At 39.6% G+C, this 27,422-nt stretch overlaps 1 protein-coding gene and 2 long non-coding RNA genes across 12 annotated transcripts in view; 2 read left to right on the top strand and 1 right to left on the bottom strand.

Annotated features, from left to right (window-relative positions):
- The window catches only part of LOC125762172 (potassium voltage-gated channel protein Shaw), a 69,462-nt gene extending 55,348 nt beyond the window's left edge, over positions 1-14,114 (top strand). For 7 of the 9 annotated variants that reach the window (XM_049424011.1, XM_049424005.1, XM_049424004.1 and 4 more), the window contains exons 4-9: positions 1,251-1,368; positions 4,504-4,698; positions 6,220-6,438; positions 7,608-8,226; positions 8,402-8,545; positions 13,137-14,114. In XM_049424011.1, coding sequence (XP_049279968.1) covers positions 1,251-1,368; positions 4,504-4,698; positions 6,220-6,438; positions 7,608-8,226; positions 8,402-8,545; positions 13,137-13,165 — 1,324 coding nt within the window. In that variant the 3' untranslated portion in view covers positions 13,166-14,114. Of the gene's footprint in view, positions 1-1,250; positions 1,369-4,503; positions 4,699-6,219; positions 6,439-7,607; positions 8,227-8,401; positions 8,546-8,858; positions 9,649-13,136 lie in introns of all 9 variants that reach the window. The other 2 variants (XR_007418172.1, XM_049424012.1) reach the window with 2 other exon arrangements.
- LOC125762213 (uncharacterized) overlaps positions 1-27,422 on the top strand; it is a 226,263-nt gene that overhangs the window by 41,566 nt on the left and 157,275 nt on the right. The gene's annotated exons all lie outside the window — the stretch shown is intronic.
- On the bottom strand, positions 23,959-27,094 carry LOC125762210 (uncharacterized). Of its 2 annotated transcripts, none has more exons than XR_007418180.1 (3): positions 27,040-27,094; positions 25,758-25,947; positions 23,959-24,142 (listed from the first exon to the last, which is right to left on the bottom strand). It is a non-coding gene; the product is annotated as an uncharacterized LOC125762210 (long non-coding RNA). The 2 variants fall into 2 exon arrangements; XR_007418179.1 differs by lacking the exon at positions 27,040-27,094 and adding an exon at positions 26,327-26,466.

Below are 27,422 nucleotides of genomic sequence, written 5' to 3' on the forward strand. Positions count from 1 at the left end.
TACATCTTTCGCATTATGACTGTGGACCATTTGCTCCTCGATACGGCACGTTTGCCAATTTTCTCCGCTCAACAATGCGTTGTTATTTGTTTTGTTCGTTCTTTTTTTCGTTTCTTTCGCTGCTTTCTCCGCAGCCGCGTTATTTTACTGGAGGCCCGTCTCATTTTTCTCCTTATCACATAAAAAAGCGGAAAAGCCCTCACTATTTTTCTCAGCCCACTTTTCAGTTAAAAACAGTTTCATTGCGAGCTAGGCTCACTGCTTCACTGCTGCAACGAAGCGCCACAATGAGCAAAGTTTTCAAAATGTAGAGCTAACAAGCAACTTCAAATCGTTTGCAACAGTTTTTTTTGTTTTCTTCTCCTTTTGGTACGCATTACCGGAGAAACATTAGTTTGTGTGAGTGTGTTTTTTTTATTAAGAAACTTCTTTCTATGAATGTTTCGCTTTATTATTTTCCCACGCAACAATTTCCTTCCATTCATTACAATTATGGTACTACCCGAACGTTGGGTAGTTAGTTCTTTTTTTGCTCTACCAGTAAACCTACCGTCAAATAAGATTCAGATCAGATATGCACCATTCAATGGCGCTCAACATCATGATTATCATAATCACCATCATCAGGCAGAGAGGCATGTATCGCTGTGTTCTGGAAACTCCGCTATCAGGTCGCTTTCCATTGTCTTCGCTATTGTTAGTTTAGGCATGATGATTTTTCTATGCTTCACATTTACCCTCTGGATTTTGTGGAACAGTTCCATGGGAATAAACACTCCTGTCCTAGTGCCGTAACATAAACACACCATTACATTACTGCTGCACCGGTATGTTGGCAGTGTAGATGTTTGTTAAAATAAAGTAAACATGTATCAAACCACTCGTGCCAGTGTGTGTGTTGCCTTTTGCCACTATCAAGTGACCCAGACACATGTTGAATTTTGTGCTTAGAGAGAAAGCGAAAAAAAAATGAAAGAAAGCCCCAAACAAAACACGGCAAAAAGTGGAACACAAACATGGGACGATAATAATACATCCCGTCGCTGCTCCGCTCGGAAGCGGAATAAACGTTAATACACCCTGCTCGACTTGTGCGCTGCATGTGTTGTGGCAAAATGTCCTTTTTTTTTACATTGAAAAACTACCTTTCCATCATTTTACCGTGTGCTGGGTGTTTGTATATTCTGCTCGCTTTACCAACCAATTTACTCATGGGCATCGCGTTTTTTTTGCTCCCCTATTTTCTCCAGCACGGGCAAACTGCACTATCCGACGGATGTCTGCGGGCCGCTGTTCGAGGAAGAGCTTTCCTTCTGGGGACTTGACTCCAATCAGGTAGAGCCATGCTGCTGGATGACGTACACACAGGTGAGTGTTTTTGGGTACAGCGGGGTTGATATGATTGATGCTGGAATTAAATTTTAAAAGCATTGAAGTAATCCTTTTTGTTTGTGTTTTAATGAGAATTAAGCTCATGTTGAATCATTTTTCCTGTTTGTAAATAATTTTTCTTTTAAATTTTACTTTTCTTTTGTATTTGTTGCTGTATTTTATTAATCTGAAAAGAAAACTGAACAATAAAATTTCAGTAAATAAATATTATTAAAAATTAAATGTTAAATAAAAAATTATCGCTGAAGGTTGATATTTCAAAGTATGTTTTTAGATCACAGAAAATAGTTCATTACTAACATGTTATCGGTAATTTACGTTATATCCTTAAAGCTATAAATTCTTAAGAAATATACTACTTGCATACCTTCTGGCGCCAACAGCCCGATCGATTCGGGCACTCGTTTTTTTTCTTTTTCATGGAAGTTTTTGTTCAAAAATAAAAAGAGAAATATTCTAATGAAACACTAAACTTGTCTTCGATTCGACATTTGAAGCGGTTCAAGTGAAAACGTTCAAGCGTTTTACTGCAAATCGGTACTACGTAACGTGCAAACCCTCTTCACATACAACATAACTGAAATGTCATTTTGCTTTTCTTCACTGTTAAAAATACATCTCATTCCCAAAAAAAAAAAACACTCACATGAAACCTGATTGTCATTCTTCTCGCGTATGAAAACCTAAAACACACTGCCACTAGGAAAAGGGAGCCAAATGACATTGACAGTAGAAAAAAAACACACAGCGAGTAAAGAAAAAAATTCCCCTCCACAAAATAACATTAAGCTCTCACTGGGATGGGTTGGCATCGGTAAACCATCAAAACCGTCCATTTAACGAAACGAAAATCCAAATCACTTTCCACACCGGCTAGGAATGGGCGCAATGGGAGATGATTTTTATCGGCAGCTCCTCGTTTGTGCTGCTTTGTTGTGTGAGCGGCTGATGCTTTCCCGCGGCTTTTGTGTGTTTCTTTGTTTTTTTTTCCTTCCCCTGCTTGCAACCGTTTTTTGTCCTTTGTGTGGTACACCCCTGCTAAGTCGAACCGGAAACCACTCATCGGTGAACTGAACCGGTGAGTTGAGTGAAACCATCTTCTAAGGAACTAAAACACCCCTTTTTTCCCTTAACATCGGAAAACGGTCGGATGGAAGTGCTGGGTGGTGGATTGCGTGACGGCATTAAACTGTCCTTGCGACGCAAAAATGTTTCACCATGTCATGCCGCTGTCATCGGGTTGACTTTCACTTTTCGGCCTTCGGTGGGGGCTTGTGCAAGCTTTTCGGAAACGGCACAGCACTGACAGGAGCTCGCTGTCTCTGATGTTTAGCCCGGCTGACTGTATGAAATCGTCGTGTACTGCCTTTCGTACAACTTTCAACGCACGCCTTTTGTTAAGTACCGTCTTCGGTTGCGGCAGTAGTAAGTGGTAACCGAGGGAACAAAATGGTACAAAATTGCAAACACACACACACACCCCAAAAAATAACGACACCAACAAGCGTGTAAAAGAAGCCATCCTATTATCGGGCGAAAAGGATTGCTGGTGCTGAAAGCGAAAGATAAGCCCCCAACCGGTCTACGGGGTTTTTTGTGGATGTCGAGGTTGTAATGCAGACGTTGAGTTTATGCGTGTACCGAGGTAATGGACACCGACCGGGACCTTGAAGGTGTCACTCTAATCTAATAATGATGGCCATTTTCACGCCGAACAAGGGTTTTGAGAGTAAGGTTTTTTTTTGCAAGAAAAGGTGTTCTTTTTTATTGCAGCGTACAAAAGTATATCGGTTGTCTTATAGTAGCTATCGACTTTTGATAGTAAAATGGCAATGTTTATAAATGACGGCAGCCCTAACTGGTTTCAAAGTGACCTTCATAAATGTTGCATAAAATTTTATTGTATTTTTTGATAAATCTAATAAAAATGTTACCGACACAATTTTTCCGGATTAAGTCCTATTTGATTAAAAGTCGACGTTAGTTAAGATTTTAAAATTACACAAATGCAAATTAATTTAGTATTACGTCTTTACTGATAACCTTGAAATGAGCTTTATCATCACATCCCTGGGACAGACGAAGCAACAACAAAAAAAATTACACCAACACCATCAAACACTAACAAAACAGATCGCCCGGCCCGGCGGCCAACGGCGCTCGAAGCCGACCAGGCGTCTCCATCGTTTCCAAGCGGATGAAACATGAAAAGATTCGGAAGTTTGTTTCAAAAATGATTAATGAATTGCGCCCGATTGTGTTTACTTAAACATTCTATTTTCTTCATCCCATCGCCCTTCTCGCACCCTTTGCTTATCTTTCGCTTATCCTTAACAATCCGTTTGATTTACGAACGGCAAAATGGTTCCATCCATACCAGGGGGACTCAGAAAATCAGAATAGGATTTTCGAACTTTCGGCCAAATCCTTTCGTTTCGGGCTAATCGGACGAGTTCTGAGGGATCGTTAAAACCCGTAGGGAATTTAAGAACCCCCACGCGGCACAATCGGGACGCTGTTTCTCTTTTATGTTTGGATAGAGACCATTGTGGTTTCATTGATTAGTTTTTCACGTCGTTTGTGAAAGCTGTGCGCCGCGCCCTTTTTGGCGACATAAACATTTGCTTGGGCCCGGACATTTAAATTCCGAGCTCTTTTGATAAACATTTCAACTGCTGGCTTGCGAGTTCAAGTTCTTCGGCGGTGCTATGATTAATGAGCATTTTTGTGGAAGGATCCCTGTCTACCTTTCACCTTCCAATCCACCGTTATCGGTTACATAAAACGCAACAAATCATCCAAAATACGGAAGCGATTGGGAACCCGGTTTTCGATTTCTAAGTTAGTTGTAAATATCCCATCGGATTGAGTTGAAGGGCAAAATTCCAAGATCATTAATTTTTATCATTCATTCCTTTGCACCGCACACCCTCGTTGACGGCCATTTCCCCACAGGTTACTGCATTGGGTTTTCCTATTAAAATCCCATCAATAAAAATATATATTCACCCCATTCCACTGCATTGTTGACAGGGCAAAAAAATCTTGCCTAATTCACTATTTCTCATGATTATTTTTTTCTCTTTCTCACTCTCTCCTACTCGAAATCAGCATCGGAACACACAAGAAACGTTGGCTGTTTTAGATAGATTAGATTTAGATACGGAAAAACCGACCGACGAGGAGGTCGCGAAAAAGTTCGGTTTCGAAGACGCTTACAATAAGGGCAAGGTGAGCTGGTGGCAGCACCTGAAGCCACAGATCTGGTCACTGTTCGACGAACCGTACAGTTCCAACGCTGCCAAGGTAAGTCATGCATCTTTCATTCATTCTCCAGGCAATGCGGGAACCAATGCGCGAGTGAGAGAGATTGTGTGATAAATCGATCATATTTTGGCAATTTTTTACTTAGAGCTACCAACAACATTCCATAACATTTAACAATAAGGAAGGAAAAACAGCCATTTCCTTTACATAATTTTTCATGATTGAAACTATTACTTTCACGCGGGGAGTTTTCTTTTCCTTGTATGCGTCCCTCCATTCATTAATAATCCAATCTCATCTGCCTTCGATGTGTCAATAAACTAATTCAACTTTATTAAGCATCTCACTCGCTGGCCATAGAAAAGCTACAGCAAAAATGGGAACCATTACGTTAAGCTGAGAGTAAGAAGGCAAACAAACGAACAAAAAAAAACACCCACAAGAAAACATCTCACTGAATCTGTAATTTATAACTTTTCCATCGGGTGAAAAACTCGACCCCGCCCATTTGGAAAACTTTTCCACCGGACCGAACTTTTTCAACGGGGGCGTTTGTGTTTTTCTTCCACAGTTCTGTCCCAGAGAGAGGTTTAGTGTGCCCATTTTGCTTGGGCGACGATGTGTTTTTGATATTCATTTTTCTTGTTTTGCATTTTGTGCTGGCACACGACCAAACGGGTAGGGTGAGAAAATGATGTTGCCTTTCGAAATAAACGTATAAAAAAAATCTGACTCTCGCTTGTACCAAAAACCCGACGGTCGAAGGCAAAAGGTCTTCAGTAAACAAATCTGTCAATCAACCAGTCGATTGGGTTTTCCTTCGTGCCCTTCGTGTACGCAGCCAATCAATGATGCAGCACAACCCGAATGATGCTTGTGGGGCCATTTCTCCAAGCACCGGACGACCGTACACCGATGTGACGATTACGTATTGCATCCTTTTTTTGTTTTTTTGCTTTTTTGTTGCACAGAACCACAAAACGACCTTGGGTCGTTTTCGGTTTATGGAGGCAAGTAATTCCGATGTGATTTAAAGGTTTGTTGGTGCATTCATTTTTGTCCGTACACAAGCGGAATGGGTGCTAAAGTCATTCCAGAAGCGGTTAAGATCCGCTTCGGCAAATGGAATGACTGGTGTTGATGATGAAACCCACCCGACGATCGTTGGTCAGTTTGCAATAGATTGCAAACAATCGCCCGAAGCCATCTTCTTGTTTTGTGTGTCTGGTGCAAGCAATATCTTTGATCGTCTTGCTGGACGAACCCGCAGCGCACCGATATGCCAGAGCTCCGTGAAAAGGTCGAGCCAAGGAACAGAGAATGAATGTGTTTTATGGTTAAATGCAAATTAAGGAATCACACCCCCCATCCCGGGAGCAAGAACAACACAGTAAACCGAGCGTGTTTAACCCTTCCGTGCAGATTGATGACGGTAACGGTGGTCAAACGGTCCGTAACTGCTTATGATTATTATAATTGGAAGGATTTTAAGATGATGCCGTAACGGTCGCTAACTTCACAACTCACCGTACCACACGTTTTGCTCGTTTCGTTTTGCAGATAATCGGTATCATATCAGTGTTTTTCATCTGCGTGTCGATCATATCATTCTGCCTGAAAACCCACCCGGACATGCGCGTCCCCTACATCCGCAACATCACGGTCAAGACGGCGAACCAGAACACGTCCTGGGTGCTGGACAAAACGCAAACGAACGCGCACATTGCGTTCTTCTACATCGAATGTGTCTGCAATGCGTGGTTTACGTTCGAAATAATGGTAATATATTTCTTAAATATAATTTAACCGATCTATATCGCATGATCACGAAAGGCTTCAATTTATTCGCGAATCTAAATGAGACATTGGCGAATGATTATAATATTCTTTGCAGCCCAACATATTTAAATGTATTAATAAATAACTCTGCCTTTAAGGAGGGATTATAAAATAAAATACGGAGATGAAAAGAGCCTAAGGAAGAATAAAAATCAAATATGTAGTACAAGTGGTAGGACCATCTGAAGGAGGATAGTAAAAGATCATAGTTAGTATAGAGAGTACGACGTTTCCCCACTGCTAAAGGATCTCGAAAGGAAGAAGAGAGCGGGAAGGCACGTAAGAACAGTCATATGAAAGAATATCAAAAGCATCAACAAAAGTAGTAATATATCCACAATTGAAACATGTATGATTCACGTGAAGACAATACCGAATAAATACCGATTTGTTGAAGTCGAGATTCATTGGGCGGCAGATGTGAAGAACCGTATAAAGGACAAACATTGATAAAATATTCAGTTATATTAAAACTCTCAATACTATCAAGGATCCAAAGAATACTTGTTTAATCTAATGTTGGGCGTGCTAGACTGCCGTAGAAGATCCCTAAAGATCGAGGTTATACTTAAAATATGCCCAAGGTTTTTGTTTGATTTTAGTAACACCTTTTTAAATGGGAAGAGCCATCGGTCAAAGTGTGAAGAAGTATAATAGCTATAAGAACTTAACAATGGTCAGTCAAAGCGTCACAATCACTTCAGACCAAGAGGCATTCACTCAGCATATCACTTCCAGAAGCGTCAAAGCTCATCTTCATGGTCTTACTAAATTATATATACTTTACACTGAACAGCAATGACTAACGTGAAGCCAGTGAAATATATTTCCTCTTCCAAGAAGATAAGTTCTCCAAGTTCCAGATTATTTCTTTGTCGTTGAAGATCTAGAGGAATAAGGATAAATAATAACAGAGTGTCTTACAATTCTTGAAGGAAATAGACAGGCCAGCTAAAGAATTTCTTTAAACTAAATTCATCCACTAATTAGGAGGACGTTCAGGAACAACTTTTTTATATCAGAAGAAGGGCATGAAATATCAGATAAATGAAAAACCGGTTTCGGGAAATATACTGCTAACTAATGTCACTATCTTCTACCCCTTCCAGGTACGCTTTATATCGTCGCCAAGTAAGCTAAGGTTCATCACATCATCTGTAAATATCATCGACTACATCGCCACACTCAGCTTCTTCATCGATCTGATACTGCAGCGATTTGCATCGCATCTCGAGAACGCGGACATACTCGAGTTCTTCTCCATCATCCGCATCATGCGGCTGTTCAAGCTGACGCGCCACTCGTCCGGCTTGAAGATTCTGATCCAAACGTTCCGGGCGTCGGCCAAGGAGCTCACGCTACTGGTGTTTTTCCTCGTGCTTGGCATCGTGATATTCGCCAGTCTCGTGTACTACGCCGAACGCATCCAGATCAATCCGCACAACGACTTCAACAGTATCCCGCTCGGGTTGTGGTGGGCCCTGGTCACGATGACCACCGTCGGGTACGGTGATATGACGCCCAAAACGTACATCGGTATGTTCGTTGGTGCACTCTGTGCGCTGGCCGGTGTGTTGACGATCGCCCTGCCCGTGCCCGTCATCGTGAGCAACTTCACGATGTACTACTCGCACACGCAGGCCCGTGCAAAGTTACCGAAGCGAAGGCGACGCGTCTGTCCAGTGGAGCTGTCGAGGCCTCCCCGGCTGCCAGGTAATTGTAACACAAGTACGTACAACCAATCGCACAGCGCTCTTTCGGCCTTCCGCACACACAACCCCTCAGACTATGTCCAGAGCCACCTTTTATCTATTGCTGCTTTAATAGACGTTTTGGGGGGGAGGTCAATGCATCACACTGTCCTGTTAACCTGTTTTCGTGCGGACTCGACTATCTGTTTCAGGTCAAGCGGGCCCCGGTGTCTGTAATACCGGTTCCGGTAAGCTTCCTTCCTCCAACGCGCCGAGTACGGGCAGCATGGACCAAGCGATCCGGCGGATGAACGCCAATCGAACCATAACGAAGGACGTTATACTGCCCAAGATGGGTAAGTGATGTTTCCCCTTAAAACCCGTTCCTCAACAATGTACGTTTGATGTCGCTTTTGGTAACACTTCACGTAACTCACCGTAGCCACTGCTCGTAACTTGAAGTCAATCGCTTTCGAAGTAGTTCCACCTGCCGGGTGAATGTGTCGGTTTGATGATTAACGATTGCATAGTATTTCACACACGTACACACGTACACATACCTGTTGTACCGCTGTCTGCTCGGCCATCCATTTGTACACCTTGCAAAAACACTCTAGTCGTCTCTCTGCTTCTATCTTCTCATACCTATCTTTCTTCTCCTTCCCGCAGCATGATGTGATTGCAGATTTATTCTTGTCGCTTACTATCTCTCCAAAACAAACCCTAGCGCAGTGTATGGATGCATTCGATCACTGTACGCAAATAGACAAATGGCAGCCCCCAGAAGGAGCGTAGAAAGATTGGGACAAAACATTACATTTGCACCAAAGTTTTTTTTAGTTCTTTTTCCGTTTTTTAACCTCAAAAATGAAGAAACTCCTCCTAAAGTAAATGCTTTCGTACAGTGGATCATCTTGCTCATTCTAACCTTCTGATGCATCCGCATCGTTCACCGTAATGATTTTGCCATGTAATATTTGGACTGTATGTATGTGTGTGTGGTTATGTGTAATTTAAAACAAAGCAAACAAAAAACTGTTTCTATGTGTATTGAGCTGTTTGGAGGTGTGCCATTCGGGTACCAAAACGACCACCATGGGAATGCTACGATATCCGAAAGGTCAGCAGAAACGAATTGTCTCGAATGTCAGCAGGTCTTCCAACGAACGTTTCGAGATGAGCTTGTCAATCCGGAACAGTGGATCAATTCCACGTCCAAAAATCCAATCAAATGACATTCCCAACCATCGCGCTTAGTAGTGGTCGGTGGCACGTGGAACTCAACATCAAAAGCGGACAGGCAGGATGTTACCTGTACACCGAACACTAGCAGCAGCAGTAGCAGCACTAGCAGCAGCAACAACATGCCACGGTTTGCAATATAATCGGAAGGGCACCAAAATTACCGGAAATTGGATTCCAACCGGCAACCGTACGGGATCGATACGGTAGACGACAGGTACGAAGAAATAAAGCTTCGTCGAAGAGAAAATTACCGCAACGCCGGAACGCAGTTCCGATCCCTTTTTGGGGGCGAAACAAAAGTGCTGCGGTTGTGTGTTGTTTTGTAGCAGGTAACCGGACATTTGGAATCGGAATCGGTTCCGTGAGTGAATGAGTGTGCTTCGTGCTGCCGTAGAATGTAGCTTTTAGATGTGTAGTAGAGCTTTTCGCTGTTCTGTCCGGTATGTTGCTTTTATTTTTTTTGTTTGTTCCACCTATACTTATGCAAACCTAAGTTGTTTATCCCGCATCTAATCACCCTGAACCTCCTTACCAAACTGTTCCTATTTCAACCGATAGGTGTAGCGAATCATGTCCTTATTGATCCGATTGCGATTGGGAAACAATCGTTACCTACCCAATCAATACGGATGAAACCGAGCAAAAGATTGCAGAAAGCGTCAAATTTCGTCAAACCATTGCGGCAAGCAAACACTGTTCCTCCGTCACGCTCCGCAGCGAAGGGCAACTTTCGAAATATCTGTTGCATTCGACGCCCGTCACCGTTCCGAAGGCGTTCGTTCGGGTCCATTAGAACGTCCCGCTTCTGACCGGGGCTCGCCCCGTTAGCACAAAAACCGTTCGTTTTGAATTAGCATAATTTATGCAGACTGTTTGTTTTCGATTTGCATCAAAGACCTTCGCCCGGGATCTTTGGATCAGTGGCAGAAATGACTTTTTGCTCCCGGATCGCCAGTGAGACAGTGTGGCGAAGAATCTGCCGATAGACGACATTTAAGCGTCGAAGAATTTGGTTTTGGTGAAACATTTTGGTATTCCAATGTGTGCAGAAGAGAAAATGTGCAAATGTTCGTGGTGTCGTTGGAAATTTGATCCCCGGTTAGACGTTCGAACGGAGGCTGAAGTGTGGATGTCGCATTCGTTGTTTTAGCGAAGGAACAAACTCGCAACCATAAGGAAATACTCTGACAAGTCAAGCAGCTCAAATACCGTTCAATGAAACATGGGAAGGGACACGAGAGAAAACTGAAAACGGAAGGACCAGTTAGTAGGACGGCTTGATCGAATTTTTGGAACGCCATCGCATCACCCGTTATTTCAAAATTGTCATTGTCGCTGTTCGCCCCTCAACTTTGATCGCACGCGCTAAGCTACGGAACCGGTACCTTACAACCATTGACATTGACATTCGAAGGATTTGAATGACAAAACATTAAGCGTGGTTTTGCAGTTGTGTTTCGTGTGCTTTCGTTATTGTCTTTAGAACCACCACCACACGAAAGGCAAACATCACGTTCGTTAGTTTTTCGGTGTTGTGAACGCTCTACAAGGGTGGTGCACGTTTGGTTTTGCGAATGGTTATGATAATGGGTATAATTTCGAATAAATGCTACCGGAGTACATTAGAATAACGTTCCATCCGGTTGATGGTTTTCATTCGACCAGAATTAATCAACAACCACCGTTACATACTTGTGATATTAACATTGATTTGGTTGTGATACAAACCGTTTTTCCCTTTTTGTACACAGAAGATAGATTTTACATTTTATGGTACAGTAGCATGAAATGCTTTCAGGTTCTAATTAAGTGATTCATTTTTTTTTTGTTGACAACTATTACGAACTAAAAAATATAATCATTCCCCATATGATCCGGTTCATGTTTTTCGTATCGTCGTACTAAATCTCCAATTCCAAAAACGACAAGCCTTACGGAAACTAAATCTCAACCCAACACAAAACACATTCAATCCATAAAACTGACACTTTATGAAATCCCATATCAGTCTAATGAGAAAAACGAGCTTTCATGTTTGTGTGTGTGGGTATAAAAAATGAAACGAAACCCAAACGAAACCCGGACGAAACCATTAAACACTTGTAGAAACTTTTAGCCTCTTCATAAAACTGTCCCATTTACCGTGAATGGACACAATAATCTTTTTTTTTTCGCTCCCTTCTTTTCGGGGGAAGCAAAATCCCTTCAAGCCACACAAAATCCAGTTAACAGCCGTAGCAACTATCGTGTGACCATGTGAAGAAGCTGCCCGTATATGAGAGTGTGTCAAAAACGAAGGCAAAAAGTAAATGATTAAAACCATAAACCTGTGAAAGAAGGGACGAAATGGCAGACCGAAGCGGCCGTGCGTGTTAGTTGGTCCTTTTTCACAAGAAGAAGATTTTCTTCTGGAGCAAATTTGCCTCCCCAACCTCGGCTCTTTTAGGTCTATCATGATACCTAATGGATATGGGTGCAACACCATACAGCATGTTCACCGGAATGATTTTTTTGTTTGTGACTTTCGTGAAAATGATTCTTTCCAAAAGCAAAAAAAAACTAAAACAAAGAAATTGTGGACAACGCTAACTTGTGTAAGAAGTAAGGTAGAAGAAAGCCGATTCCGGAAATGTTATCATTAAAATACAGACCACTACACGATATGGGAGTGTGTGCGTATGTGTTGCTGACTGGAACTTTATGTTGAAACATCATTTTTATGGGGCCTGTCGTCTACACCGGGCATCAGTAAATCCCCCCCGAACACGAGAAGCACACATCGTTTTATCAAGCTTCGGACGGACACGATGGTACGAAAAAAAAATGGGATAACATTTTGCTCGCATACGAAAACGGAAACCTTTTCCCGAATGACATTTGGCCATATAAAACGATTTAACGTACCGTGTCCTTGCGTATGGTAGTGATGTGGTCATCAGGGAAGAAGAAATCGTTGATATTAAAGATGAAACGTTTCATTAAATTAGGCACGCCTGGTGTTGGGTCGTGATGCGAAGGAGCTATGTACCTCAATCGTTCCGCTCACCGAACTGGGGAAACTCTTCACTGTGCGAATTGAGTTCCAAAGAGCACGCCGAGGCGCGAAAGCGCTGTATTTGAAAAGTGGACAATGTTCACAAATTTGTGATGTGAAGTTTTGGTAAAATTTATATATTTTATTGGATACAAAATACATGAATAAAAAATAAAATAAAATAGCTCCTTTCCTAGGTCTACGCTCATTCGAAAGAGCTGTCTGACCCATCACTAGGCATACCTCGTTAGCTCCATAAAGACACAAACCGGAATCAAACCAATTGTGCTTGCACTTGAAGTAAGAATACATTGTAACAATTCTAAGACAGAACATTCCTTCCAACAATCCATCAACGTAATATGCTTTCAAAACTATCGCTTGGAAATTGCAAAATGCTTCACTTCTACTCTATTTCGTAAATCAATACAATTTCCAAGCCCGTCAATCGCATTAACTAGCTCGGGACACGGGTTATTCGCTACACCATCCAATATCTACCATTCTCCTCCATGTTGGTCCCATCCTATTAACTACCATTTTGCTATTACTGCCAACCAACTCCTTCATTCCCGTCGACTTACGACGATCGATCATTGTTGCGTCAGTTGTGAAGGAAGTTTTAACCCCTTTTCTTATTGCTCCTTTTTGTTGCCTTCCACTTGCAGAAACAAAAGAACCAGTGGGTAACGTTTAAAAGTTGGCAAACCCACCACAACGCAGCATGCGGAGAAGACAGAATGGGTCACATTTCAAACTGTCGAACACAAGCAGCAGCACCACCATGTTCGTCTGGAAGGCTTCGCTTCTATACCCGTTCGTGAAAGAGGCGATCGTGAGCGTAACACCAAACCGGGACATCAAACCATACACCATGGCCGAAGGGTTCGGTTCGCCTACAATCAATGTCCGGCAACGGATTGTGCATCCTTCTGTACCAACAGGAACATTTCATTTAATTATCTTATTTGTATTTACCAACACACCCTTCCATTTTGTTCACCAGCAAACGGATCAGTTTCTCGGTTTATGTGCAGCTAACGAAGGCTTAGCTGCAGACAAAAAAACGCCCTCCAAAACCTTGACCTCTGGTGGACTTTGATCTTTCCGGGGCACGTCCAAAAGGGCCAAGGGGATTTCTTTGTGAAAAACCATGCTGTGCCGTTGGGGAAGTGGAAAACTTTCTTCGAACACGAAGAACAAAAGCTTCCTTGAGGGACCCCAAAAACCCAGGACCCATGGATAGAGGTACACCCCCATCCCATCCGGAACGTGGGTAAAGCCCACGAAACTTTGTCTTACTACGGTTGTTCAGGTTCGACGTCAAACGACAAGGACAGTTCAGGCAAGAAGTTCTAAATCGTTTAAAAAGCCGGTGTAACCTTCCACGTCCGGTCGTGTTGAAATGATGGATCGGCAGAACATCTTCCGTGTGTGTGTGTGCGTGCGTGCGTGTGCATGCGAGTCGCTGCGGGAACAATTCTGGAAGTGGAAAAGTTTTTCCCCTTTTTTAAATTCATGTTCACGTGCTTTTTCCTCTTTGAGTGGAGGGAATGATTCTTTTAACGTTGTACTAGACTTTCTAGATTCAAGCCTTGGTTCGTTCTTCCTTTGAATGCTTATTGCTTTATGGGGGTAAAGGGGGGGGGGGGATGGGGGGGGGAAAGCCCACTCCCTCCCCTTACAAATGACGGGAACAACCCAAAAATGAAAAATGGGCCAATGGATTCGGGTGAAAACGGCACCAAAAACCGTCTGGTCGTGTACGAGTGTACTAAACCATTCAACTGGTGGGATGCAAGCTATTTGGTCCTTCGAACCGGATCAGATTGCTCGTTTGTTTTGTTTTGCTTGTGCAGTGGAAACCATTTCTTTTCTTTCTTTTGCACTGCGCCAAAAAAAAGGGATACGGTACGAAGACACCATGATTAATATGACGTTATGTTTCTTCTGTGAGGATTTACCTTTTTTTTTGGTGTGGCTCGCACACTGCTCTCCTTCCTGGTCGGGCTGTTACATCGCCCAACTTGGCAGATGGTTTGATGAAAAATATGTGCCAGATGGGTATGGAATGTTACAAAAACCGGGCATGGAAATGAATCAAGCATAACACGATCGACCACCCCACTCCTCGCGGGGCGGGGGGTTTGGTTTTGTCGCTGTGGGTACCCTTAATTTTGTAAATAATATGAATCGACCACACCCGAAAGCGAACAAACGAATGGGAAGCAAGACAAGAAAAAAAAACACACAAACTCCCGCCAACCTTATCGTATAACTAGTTAAGCAACAAACAAAAAAGAAATGAAATAATATTACATATAAACCAAAACCAAAACCAAAAAAAAATCTAGAAGAAGTTAAATCATCCGTTAAGCGATGGAGTTGAGGTTGAAGTAACAAAAAAAAGAAACAAAACATTGTATATTTTAGAAACAAAAGGCAAATCGAAAAGTGATAAAAAACAGTTATTTCCAATTGGAAAAGATGGCGGAACTGAACGAAGATGGGACGTAGGGGCCGTAGGAGAAAACTCTCTCGGCTAAAACAAAAAGCACACGTCCCGGAAGAAAAGCTTCCGTTCTTTTCCATTGCTCTTACACTTTTATACACACACACACATACACGCAAACTCGCTCTCACACAGTCACACACTTCTTTTCGTGCAAATAATTGCTCCTTAATCGTTTTGCGCGCTACTTTTGAGCTAAACGTTCGTACAAAGCAGAGAAACAAAGAAACCAAAATTATGTCGAATAAAACTAATTGAGCAGGGTGGGGTTAAAGGATTTAATTTAATGAAAGATCCATCTCCTAACACGTATTCATAGCATCGTGAGAAAATTGTAAATATTGTTGACCAAAAACAAATAGCTACTATTATAGCAGTGTGTCTCGATGCACCTACAATCGATTGAAAGAATGGCAATGTTTCTCCTGTTCCCTTCATGACCGATCATGTGTCTGTTTGTGAATGTTTGTGGAAAGGTATTTGTTTGAAAGTGAAAGCGTGCGTGTGTGTTGGAGTGAAATGAACGAGACCCCTAAAGGATAAGGATAATTTACTTGTGCATCGTTTTTTTCCTTCATAATGCCTTGAAAAACTGAAAGCTTTTTATTATTGTCCATTGTGCGATTAAACACGTGCGTGTAATATGCGTACACTAGCCATATAAATTCTTTCTCTCCGATAAGTGCTCAATATCGTTCATCTGCTTCATCCGGCCAAAGTATGGCCGAAGGAAAAAAAAAACACAAAGCGATAAAAATTCCAAACGACAAGCAATAGCCATGTAGTCCTTACAAAGCCACACGCGTCCGATTTTCGATGACTTGCTCCACTGCACCGGAGGCCTGCCAACCGACGTAAATTAAACAACAAATCTAACTACCAATGGGACCAACAAAACGTGCACACACACCCTGTTCGCATCCACGCACACTAAAAGCAAAAAGTGCGGTAAAAAAAAGTTTTCCAAAAGCCGATAAAAGCTTGACCCGCTCTCCAAGCTCCCCCAAGGCCAGAAAACAGCGTGTGAGGGCGTATGCAGGAAGCGGTAGGAAGAATGGACATTTGCATGTTTATAACGGGAAATGAATTTGTTATGAAGCTTTCACCGAAAACCCAACAAATGGAGAAGGTGGAACCCGCGGTGGAGTGGTTCGAGTTTTTCTCGTGCACGATAACCGAAGTGAGTGGGTTTTGTTGAGCTGTGGGTGAAAAAGTTAACCATCTCACCGGTGAAGTAGTACCGCATGGTGAAACTGATTGCCTGGGACACATCCATGGTGTATCAGGGTTGTGTTGTTTTTCTGTTTATTATTTTTTTTTTCAATAATCTAACATGGACATTCACGGAAAGATAAACTAGAAAAACATGTTTGTGTTTTGCAGTGTTAATTTGCATTTTAATACGTTTCTAATGAAATATGCAACAATTATTGGAGTTTTGGGTAGGTGAAGGAGAAGGTTATTTTTACCATAAATTTTTCATCATGGGTTACATGAAGTAATTTATCGGATGGGATGTTTTGATAATATAATCATTTTGTTCAGCAAATTGCATATCGACAGGCGTTTTGTTCTTTTGAAGTTTTAGTGGCAAATTCCCGTGAAGCTATGCAAATCAGATTAAAGTTTTAAATCTACTTTATTTCAAATTGTTAAACAACGAATTCTTGTTAAAAACAGAGATAAAAAAATGATTATTTTTAAAAGTTGTTTCATTTTTTCTCTATTTCACATTGAGAAGACGAGCAACACCATGTTTAGCAAATGTTGCCTCCTATCCTACTACTTGTTAGTAAGATGCTGTTCATCGGTTAACCTTTCCGAAAGCATGATCTTTTATCCAATCTTACAGAAAAGTGGTACTTTCTCACCCTATCAGCAATCGCTCAAGCATTCTCGTGCTACGTGACGCACTTGACTATGCGTCACTTACTGTCACGAAGTGTCCGCTTTTTTTTATTCATTGTGTGTGTATGTGAGTTTTTGTTTTGCTTTTTAGTTTTCCGAACGGTCGGACCCGAAAGTGGAACACACACACTACCGTATCGATCCCTTATCATTGACACCACAACTTTTCCGGCATCCATAGCTGTCGTTCATCGTTTTTCACCTCCTTAATCAAATTCCGATGAGCCAACAGGGGAGTGAAAAGTGCCGTCGTCTTGAGGATCTATGTTGTTTGGTGTCTGTGTTATTTTTTTTTGTTCTCCTTTCTACGATCAAAACATTTCCAAACACCAAAATTGTCTGCCGTGAAAGAAACATGGCAACAAAAGTGTACTTTAGTGTTTGGGGTAAAACAAAAAAAAAAGGATAAAGCAAAATGTGGAAGATAGCCGTAAAGTGGTAAACATTTCTTACTTCGCACAAGCTCCGAGGTGAAAAGAATTGGAAAACTTTTGCGAACCGCTTCCGCAACAGCCACCCATTGACCTACTTCAGGTGTCCTGTTTCCGGTGGGGGTGAGGTTTCCATCAAAACCAGTTGAACGTTGGGATAAATAAGCTTAAGCTTTTTTGGGATACATGGCGCGCTTGCGGACCGTGTGTTGTGTTTTCCAAGGACTTTCATCGATGAAGGTGAAATTTGTTTTTGTTTCTCCTTTATTTTCCTTCACACTGCCCGTAGAGGGGATCTTTTGTAGGAAAATATTTATATACCATCATACATTTTTTTTCTTTTCGTTCAAAGTGAAATTAACAAAAAATCCATCCGTGACACTTTTAAGGGTCATAAGAAACACAACGGTTTGGGTGCATTTAAAATATACACACTGCGGGACCTACTACCATCGGTACGTGATCGTATTTGACGACAAAAGACGTTATTGTGCAAATATAATACGAAAATAAAACGAGCAACAATGGGCAAACATATGGGACAAACAATCAAACCGATCAAACAGACACGCTCACATACACCTACATTCAGTCGAACAAAGCATGCAACATGGTGACTTCACTTTTACCACAAACACAACCGTAAGACTATAAGAAAAAGGAAGAGAAAACTTTATTCTCCCAACATACGCGTGACACAGAACAGAGGAAAGATACTGACTTTATGAGCACAATCAATGGGCCGGAAAATTTATGCAAATAAGCTCTGGCATCGAAGCTTTTCATTCAGGTTTATTTTACTGCTCCTGTTTGTCATAGTCGTTTTTTTTTTCGTTGTGTGTTTGCCACATACATTTCACAACAGCTGCGGTTGATGCTTGCAAATAATCGGTGGAAGTATTTCGCCACACCGATGGTAGCAAGTGGTTTTGTGTTAGTGGATTAGTCAAACATTTATATCCTGGAGAGAATCTTTATTGTTGATTTTTCTTTTTCACAAAAATACGATTAACTACAAAAAATGGAGACGCGGTGGGCCAAAAGATTTTGTGTTTTTTTTAACAATGACCAAAGAATCTGAACCGCATTTTCTGATATAAAAAAAGAAAAAAGGTGTTTCATCACTAGTAACATATTTCCTTTAAATACTTTTCAAACGCGTTTGTTAATTTCACCAAAATACAATTGCCTATATGAAATGGAGACGCCTGGTGGACCGTGTTGTTATGCTTCGACGAATATTCGACGGAATCTAACCCATATTTAGAGTAATTAAAAATTAAAATGTTTTTTTTTTCCTAACGATAGTAAAATACTTCATTTAAATAGTTTTAAAACATATTGGTGGATTTTTTTATTTCCACAAAACACAATTCCCTACATGTAATGGAGGCGCCTGGTGGACCGTGTTGTTATGCTTCGACGAGGGTAATAATGACCACGGAATTTAACAAAAAAAAAGTCCCCTCCACAACTCGGTATGTGGTACGCGTTCAAATGAGACACCATTACGAGAACAATGCGTCATATGGCATGAATAGCGCACCATTTGTTGGTCGGAATGCTGTAACAGTAAAACACTTTCTTTTCCACCGCTTACTAAAAGCTTCCTGCTGAGAAGGTTGCGTTTCCATCTTAATCATTTCTTTCAAATGTGCTCAAATGATGAACTACCCCGCAAAGCACAAAGAAATGTGTTTGTTTCCTATCGACCCAACCTGCCATTTGTTTTCGTGCGAAGCCGCACAATAAGGACGAAGCGGCTCTTTCACTCGATGCCAACGTGTTGCTGATTGATTGAGGCCAGACCTTGAACAGCTGCACGCAGTACAATCAATTCTGGATTTCACAAAGCAGAGAAAAAAGTGATAATCGTGTGTTAATGTTGTACCTTACTCTGCTATAAGTTGCAGCTGGTGGTAAGCAGCCTAAAAGCGACACAACTTTGGTTTATGTGTTTTACCTCTTTAAGAGAGCCGTTAATGCCAGACACTGTGGTGGGTGATTAATTTGAGGTCATTCCATGTATGTTACCAGATTGAGCCTCCCGAGATAAGTGATGGTGAAATTTTCACGTGTTTCTGAATATGAAAGTGATGGATTAGATGAGAAGATATTTATTCTTTTTAATGCCGTTAAGCTAACGGGCGTATCTTTTAATCGTTATCAGCATGTTCCGGTTTGTGCCAGTAGTCTTTAACATATCTTACGTGCGTCTCTTTCATTACTTCATCTTGCACCTTTCAACGCACAATCGATGGCTAATGGGGCCATTTTAAAAAGATCACGCTACGGTAGCATTACTTCTCACTTTGATTGAACTGTGATTTATATTAAGCAAAATACGTCATACGCATTTCCAACGTTTAACTCGCAATGCTATGCAAAAAAATATGTTCTGTAACACCGCACACGTGGAGTTCTAGCATAAACAAAAAAAATCCCCCAAACAAAACATCAATTGTAAATAATCGTCATAGCACAAGCAATGGCACGAATGCGAAACTTCACGACACACACACACATTTTAAACTTAACAGTACCAAGTGGATGCCGGTGTGTTTGATCATAACTCGTTACTAAGCTCTTACAATGGAACAGACTTACACTGTGTATCGCAGATGCGTATCGCTTTAATATCAAATAGCAAAACACATACCCCACACATAGCTACTCACATTAAATGAAACTAAACTAGGATGAAAAGAAAAGTATGTAACACAAAGCGGAAGAAACTAGTTTCATATCGTACCTTTTCAATGCTATCAACAGAAATCAACAAAAAAATAACACACAAGCACACAAGCACACATACAAGCAAACAATGGAGCAAACGCAATGCAATATGATATTTATAATGCATCTTAAAGGTAGCTCCGGACGTGCATTTTTACTCATAAGGTATCCTTCTCTTGATGTAAGTGAACATAAGCGTGTGGTATTTCATGAAAAGCAGAACCGAAAAGAACATAAAATAAAATAAACTACCAAAAACGAAGTAAAGTACATTCAACTGCAAACACTGCAAAAGTATTGTAAAACCAAATATCAATCGTTTCACGAACATGAAAGAAGTGAAAGTAGTAAAACGAAGAAGAATATAAAACAATGAGAAAAAAGGAACGGATAAGCATAGTATATTTGTACGAGCAGCGAGCTAGTTAAGGCAAATAAAAAACAAACGCAACAAAGCAAGAACGAGCATAAATAGTCATGAATGCGAGGGCACATTTGATAGGATACAACAAAACAAACAAACAAACAAAATCCTTAAACAATAAACAAAACAAAAGTAATATAAACACTCATCATTAATAATATGCATTTGATAAACGATAAAGGATAAAAGTTGTAAATTTGGGATTTTTCGTTACAAAACCTAGACATTGATATCAGTATGTAAAACGAATCAAATTGATAAGAAACCATGAAGGAATGTTTTGTTAAGCACGGAAAGCAAAGGTTAAGAAGGTAGAAAAGATGTATATAACAGCAAACAAACAAAAACTACCACGCATGGGCAAAGATAAACGCAAGCAACTGAGACTGGACTTGTGTCTGTATTGAATCGGCAAAGATAAGCTGCGTAACACATCCATACAAAACGCACAGCTAGCTAAACGTGTTTTGTGTTCGTGTTTTTCCGTATTCGGTTACATCTAGAAGGAACTAAGTAAAAAAAAAATACAAAACGTTTTTAAAAGATGTTACAAATGATATCAGCTTGCTAATAAACTATTTAAACATTAATTCGCTAATCGTAAAACATTTAAACCAGAGTTACAAACTGCGAATAAAAAAACCAAAAAGTAAGGGTGAAGAGACAAACTAGAATATGCAATAAGTGCGCGCGTTTGTGTGGTTTCTGCAAGTGGAAGTTTATGAAGGAAGCACAAACGAATCGAAAGTATCACAAACAATACAAAAAAGGCGAGGTCCAAAGGAAACAAGCAAAACATAAAAGTCGAACAAAAGAAAAGCAACACTAAACAAAGGAATAAATATGTTAGAACACATTGAAATGCACACACAGAAAAGAATGCTGCAAAAGAAAGGTGAACAGAAAATACTAGCATAAAACAACGATCTATTGCAGACCGCACACAAATGGCAGCGAAATGGGGGAAGGGGAACCACAAAACAAAGAAGAAGCAAAAGAAAACTAATAAAGTACATAAAGAAAAACAAGAAAAAGGGAATCTAAATTCCATCACACCAAAAAAAAATCAACAACAGCAGACGAATTGTGCAAAAAATAATGAAACAAAATGAATAACTAATGAGTGTTTTTAATTGCCATTTTTTAACGAAAAAGAAAGAAAACCACCCTCTAAAAAACGATAGAGGTGTACTACTCGAGAATGGAGAAAATGAAAACAAATCGGTTAATGATGGGAAAAACAGGGGAGTTCTTTATGACCAGCTTCCTGGGTAGGTAAGATGTCATCATGCTTCCGCAAAGGATGAAAAGTGTACAACAGAACAGATAACAGTTTGTCGATGGGGCAATTAATTATGCTCGTTTTCCTTCTTTTTTGCTCTCTCCTCTCTCTTCACATCTCTCTCTCTCTCTCTCTCTCTCTCTACTCTTTACGATCTATTGCTTTCCCCCTTGTGATCGAAAGTGCGGTAAAGTACAAACTTTATCTATTTGACACGTTCCTAGCACTCGCCTGATGACGCTCGAGAGGTAGCATCGTAATGAAAGTATAATTAATTAAATTGCTTTAAACTCTCATATATCTTTAATCACAGTGTGGGAAAGATATTTGAGGTAGTGGTGCAAGAAATAGAAACGCTCATCTTCTTCGCATTCCCACCACCATTGGAAAGCTCATGTGTGGAGAAAATGGCGTCGAAAAAATGGATCGTTTCCAAGCGTTTTTATCATCTTCTACCTTTCACTCATGGTTATTCCACTACCCCATGCTGAACTCTTCGCATCAACTCTCATTAACGCTAATTTCCATTCGCGATTATTATCATTACCAAAGTCCGATCGGGTGGCTGTGTCCGTGGTGGTTCAGCGGGATCGGAACGATATGTGCTGGGACGGTCTACCAATTCTTGTGGGAACACTCTTCATTGCCGAAGCGGTGATTGGAACCCTACAAGGGGATTGAAGTAAACCACATCTTTTTGAATCATTTAACAAGTTTTTAGGATGTGGAAATTAAATTATACCACTAAACCATGCAGTGTGAACACATTTTTCAACATGGTTCACAAATTAATCTATGAACAATGAAATGAAATTATGCAAGTGAATAAATTCATAATTGGCTTGATAAAAAAAAATTCCGAAGTGTTTTTCATAGGATATGTTTACTTTTTGTTATTTTTTTTATCGTAATTATCATAACAATTTCAAAATTGTTAGCGAAATGGTAATAAAACTTACCTTTTCAAAAAATATTCTTCGCAGTAAATTGAATAACTTAAGGCAATTTATAATTATTGTCACACACAGGAGCGATTGTGCGATGCGCTCCCATTTAAAAATTTCCTAAGGCTATAGTCTTACCTTTCTTTGAGTAATTTAGCAAAATTTTAAAAATTGATGTATTTTAATACGAATTTGTTGCAATAAGTTTCTTTTCGCTCAATATATGCTTGAAATGAAAAAACGGATACAAAATAAGAAAAAAAATTTAAAAAAAAATTTCAACTCGAAAATTTCATAAGGGATACCCCTTGCCATTTTTTTGAGAAATTTTGCAAAAAAAATTAAATTGATTTCTTTTAATGCCAATCGGTTGAAATAAGTTTCTTTTCACTCAAATAATGTTTTAAATAAAAAAAAATAAAAAAATCACGAAAATTAAAAAAATTCTAATAATTTGAAAATTTCATAAGGCTCATTTTTGCACCAAGTTTTGCCTATAACTCGGTCGGTATCCAACGGATCGCCAATCTTTAACCTGTGGTCGATAGATGGCACCAATGGCTACATTTTCTTCTCAGACGGTTATGCCCTCAGATGTCTGTGCCAGAAGTTATTCGAGGAACCAAGTTCCATACCCTGTTTGAGAAAATGTAAAATTTTCCTCATTTTGCACCAAGTTTTGCCTATAACTCGGTCGGTATCCAACGGATCGCCGATTTTTAACCTGTGGTCGATAGATGGCACCAATGGCTACATTTTCTTCTTGGACGGCCATGTCCGCAGATGTCTGTGCCAGAAGTTATTCGAGGAACCAAGTTCCATACCCTGTTTGAGAAAATGTAAAATTTTCCTCATTTTTCAGCAATATAGCAAAATTTATAAACATAATATATTTTAATACGAATTTGTTGCAATAAGTTTCTTTTCACTCAAATAATGCTCTAAACACAAAGAAGAATAAAAAATCAGAAAAAATTTTTTAAAAAATTTTCAACTCGAAAATTTCATAAGGGGTACCCCTTGCCATTTTTTTGGGAAATTTTGCAAAAAAATTAAATTGATTTCTTTTAATGCCAATCGGTTGAAATAAGTTTCTTTTCACTCAAATAATGTTTTAAATAAAAAAAAAATAAAAAAATCACGAAAATTAAAAAAATTCTAAAAATTTGAAAATTTCATAAGGCTCATTTTTGCACCAAGTTTTGCCTATAACTCGGTCGGTATCCAACGGATCGCCAATCTTTAACCTGTGGTCGATAGATGGCACCAATGGCTACATTTTCTTCTCAGACGGCCATGTCCGCAGATGTCTGTGCCAGAAGTTATTCGAGGAAACAAGTTCCATACCCTGTTTGAGAAAATGTAAAATTTTCCTCATTTTTGCACCAAGTTTTGCCTATAACTCGGTCGGTATCCAACGGATCGCCAATCTTTAACCTGTACTCAATAGATGGCATCAATGGCTACATTTTCTTCTCAGACGGTTATGCCCTCAGATGTCTGTGCCAGAAGTTATTTGAGGAACCAAGTTCCATACCCTGTTTGAGAAAATGTAAAATTTTCCTCATTTTGCACCAAGTTTTGCCTATAACTCGGTCGGTATCCAACGGATCGCCGATTTTTAACCTGTGGTCGATAGATGGCACCAATGGCTACATTTTCTTCTTGGACGGCCATGTCCGCAGATGTCTGTGCCAGAAGTTATTCGAGGAACCAAGTTCCATACCCTGTTTGAGAAAATGTAAAATTTTCCTCATTTTTGTACCAAGTTTTGCCTATAACTCGGTCGGTATCCAACGGATCGCCAATCTTTAACCTGTGGTCGATAGATGGCACCAATGGCTACATTTTCTTCTTGGACGGCCATGTCCGCAGATGTCTGTGCCAGAAGTTATTCGAGGAACCAAGTTCCATACCCTGTTTGAGAAAATGTAAAATTTTCCTCATTTTTCAGCAATTTAGCTAAATTTATAAACATAATATATTCTAATACGAATTTGTTGCAATAAGTTTCTTTTCACTCAAATAATGCTCTAAACACAAAGAAGAATAAAAAATCAGAAAAAATTTTAAAAAAAATTTTTTACTCGAAAATTTCATAAGGGGTACCCCTTGCCATTTTTTTGGGAAATTTTGCAAAAAAATTAAATTGATTTCTTTTAATGCCAATCGGTTGAAATAACTTTCTTTTCACTCAAATAATGTTTTAAATAAAAAAAAAAATAAAAAAATCACGAAAATTAAAAAAAATCTAATAATTTGAAAATTTCATGAGGCTCATTTTTGCACCAAGTTTTGTCTATAACTCGGTAGGTATCCAACGGATCGCCGATTTTTAACCTGTGGTCGATAGATGGCACCAATGGCTACATTTTCTTCTCAGACGGTTATGCCCTCAGATGTCTGTGCCAGAAGTTATTCGAGGAACCAAGTTCCATACCCTGTTTGAGAAAATGTAAAATTTTCCTCATTTTGCACCAAGTTTTGCCTATAACTCGGTCGGTATCCAACGGATCGCCGATTTTTAACCTGTGGTCGATAGATGGCACCAATGGCTACATTTTCTTCTTGGACGGCCATGTCCGCAGATGTCTGTGCCAGAAGTTATTCGAGGAACCAAGTTCCATACCCTGTTTGAGAAAATGTAAAATTTTCCTCATTTTTCAGCAATATAGCAAAATTTATAAACATAATATATTTTAATACGAATTTGTTGCAATAAGTTTCTTTTCACTCAAATAATGCTCTAAACACAAAGAAGAATAAAAAATCAGAAAAAATTTTTTAAAAAATTTTCAACTCGAAAATTTCATAAGGGGTACCCCTTGCCATTTTTTTGGGAAATTTTGCAAAAAAATTAAATTGATTTCTTTTAATGCCAATCGGTTGAAATAAGTTTCTTTTCACTCAAATAATGTTTTAAATAAAAAAAAAATAAAAAAATCACGAAAATTAAAAAAATTCTAAAAATTTGAAAATTTCATAAGGCTCATTTTTGCACCAAGTTTTGCCTATAACTCGGTCGGTATCCAACGGATCGCCAATCTTTAACCTGTGGTCGATAGATGGCACCAATGGCTACATTTTCTTCTCAGACGGCCATGTCCGCAGATGTCTGTGCCAGAAGTTATTCGAGGAAACAAGTTCCATACCCTGTTTGAGAAAATGTAAAATTTTCCTCATTTTTGCACCAAGTTTTGCCTATAACTCGGTCGGTATCCAACGGATCGCCAATCTTTAACCTGTACTCAATAGATGGCATCAATGGCTACATTTTCTTCTCAGACGGTTATGCCCTCAGATGTCTGTGCCAGAAGTTATTTGAGGAACCAAGTTCCATACCCTGTTTGAGAAAATGTAAAATTTTCCTCATTTTGCACCAAGTTTTGCCTATAACTCGGTCGGTATCCAACGGATCGCCGATTTTTAACCTGTGGTCGATAGATGGCACCAATGGCTACATTTTCTTCTTGGACGGCCATGTCCGCAGATGTCTGTGCCAGAAGTTATTCGAGGAACCAAGTTCCATACCCTGTTTGAGAAAATGTAAAATTTTCCTCATTTTTGTACCAAGTTTTGCCTATAACTCGGTCGGTATCCAACGGATCGCCAATCTTTAACCTGTGGTCGATAGATGGCACCAATGGCTACATTTTCTTCTTGGACGGCCATGTCCGCAGATGTCTGTGCCAGAAGTTATTCGAGGAACCAAGTTCCATACCCTGTTTGAGAAAATGTAAAATTTTCCTCATTTTTCAGCAATTTAGCTAAATTTATAAACATAATATATTCTAATACGAATTTGTTGCAATAAGTTTCTTTTCACTCAAATAATGCTCTAAACACAAAGAAGAATAAAAAATCAGAAAAAATTTTAAAAAAAATTTTTTACTCGAAAATTTCATAAGGGGTACCCCTTGCCATTTTTTTGGGAAATTTTGCAAAAAAATTAAATTGATTTCTTTTAATGCCAATCGGTTGAAATAACTTTCTTTTCACTCAAATAATGTTTTAAATAAAAAAAAAAATAAAAAAATCACGAAAATTAAAAAAAATCTAATAATTTGAAAATTTCATGAGGCTCATTTTTGCACCAAGTTTTGTCTATAACTCGGTCGGTATCCAACGGATCGCCGATTTTTAACCTGTGGTCGATAGATGGCATCAATGGCTACATTTTCTTCTCAGACGGCCATGCCCTCAGATGTCTGTGCCAGAAGTTATTCGAGGAACCAAGTTCCATACCCTGTTTGAGAAAATGTAAAATTTTCCTCATTTTGCACCAAGTTTTGCCTATAACTCGGTCGGTATCCAACGGATCGCCAATCTTTAACCTGTGGTCGATAGATGGCACCAATGGCTACATTTTCTTCTTGGACGGCCATGTCCGCAGATGTCTGTGCCAGTAGTTATTCGATAAACCAAGTTCCATACCCTGTTTGAGAACATGTAAAATTTTCCTCATTTTTCAGCAATTTAGCAAAATTTATAAACATAATATATTTTAATACGAATTTGTTGCAATAAGTTTCTTTTCACTCAAATAATGCTCTAAACACAAAGAAGAACAAAAAATCAGAAAAAATTTTTAAAAAAAATTTTAACTCGAAAATTTCATAAGGGGTACCCCTTGCCATTTTTTTGGGAAATTTTGCAAAAAAATTAAATTGATTTCTTTTAATGCCAATCGGTTGAAATAAGTTTCTTTTCACTCAAA

The sequence above is a fragment of the Anopheles funestus genome, chromosome 2RL (assembly GCF_943734845.2).
Source record: "Anopheles funestus chromosome 2RL, idAnoFuneDA-416_04, whole genome shotgun sequence".
NCBI classification, from domain to species: domain Eukaryota; kingdom Metazoa; phylum Arthropoda; class Insecta; order Diptera; family Culicidae; genus Anopheles; species Anopheles funestus.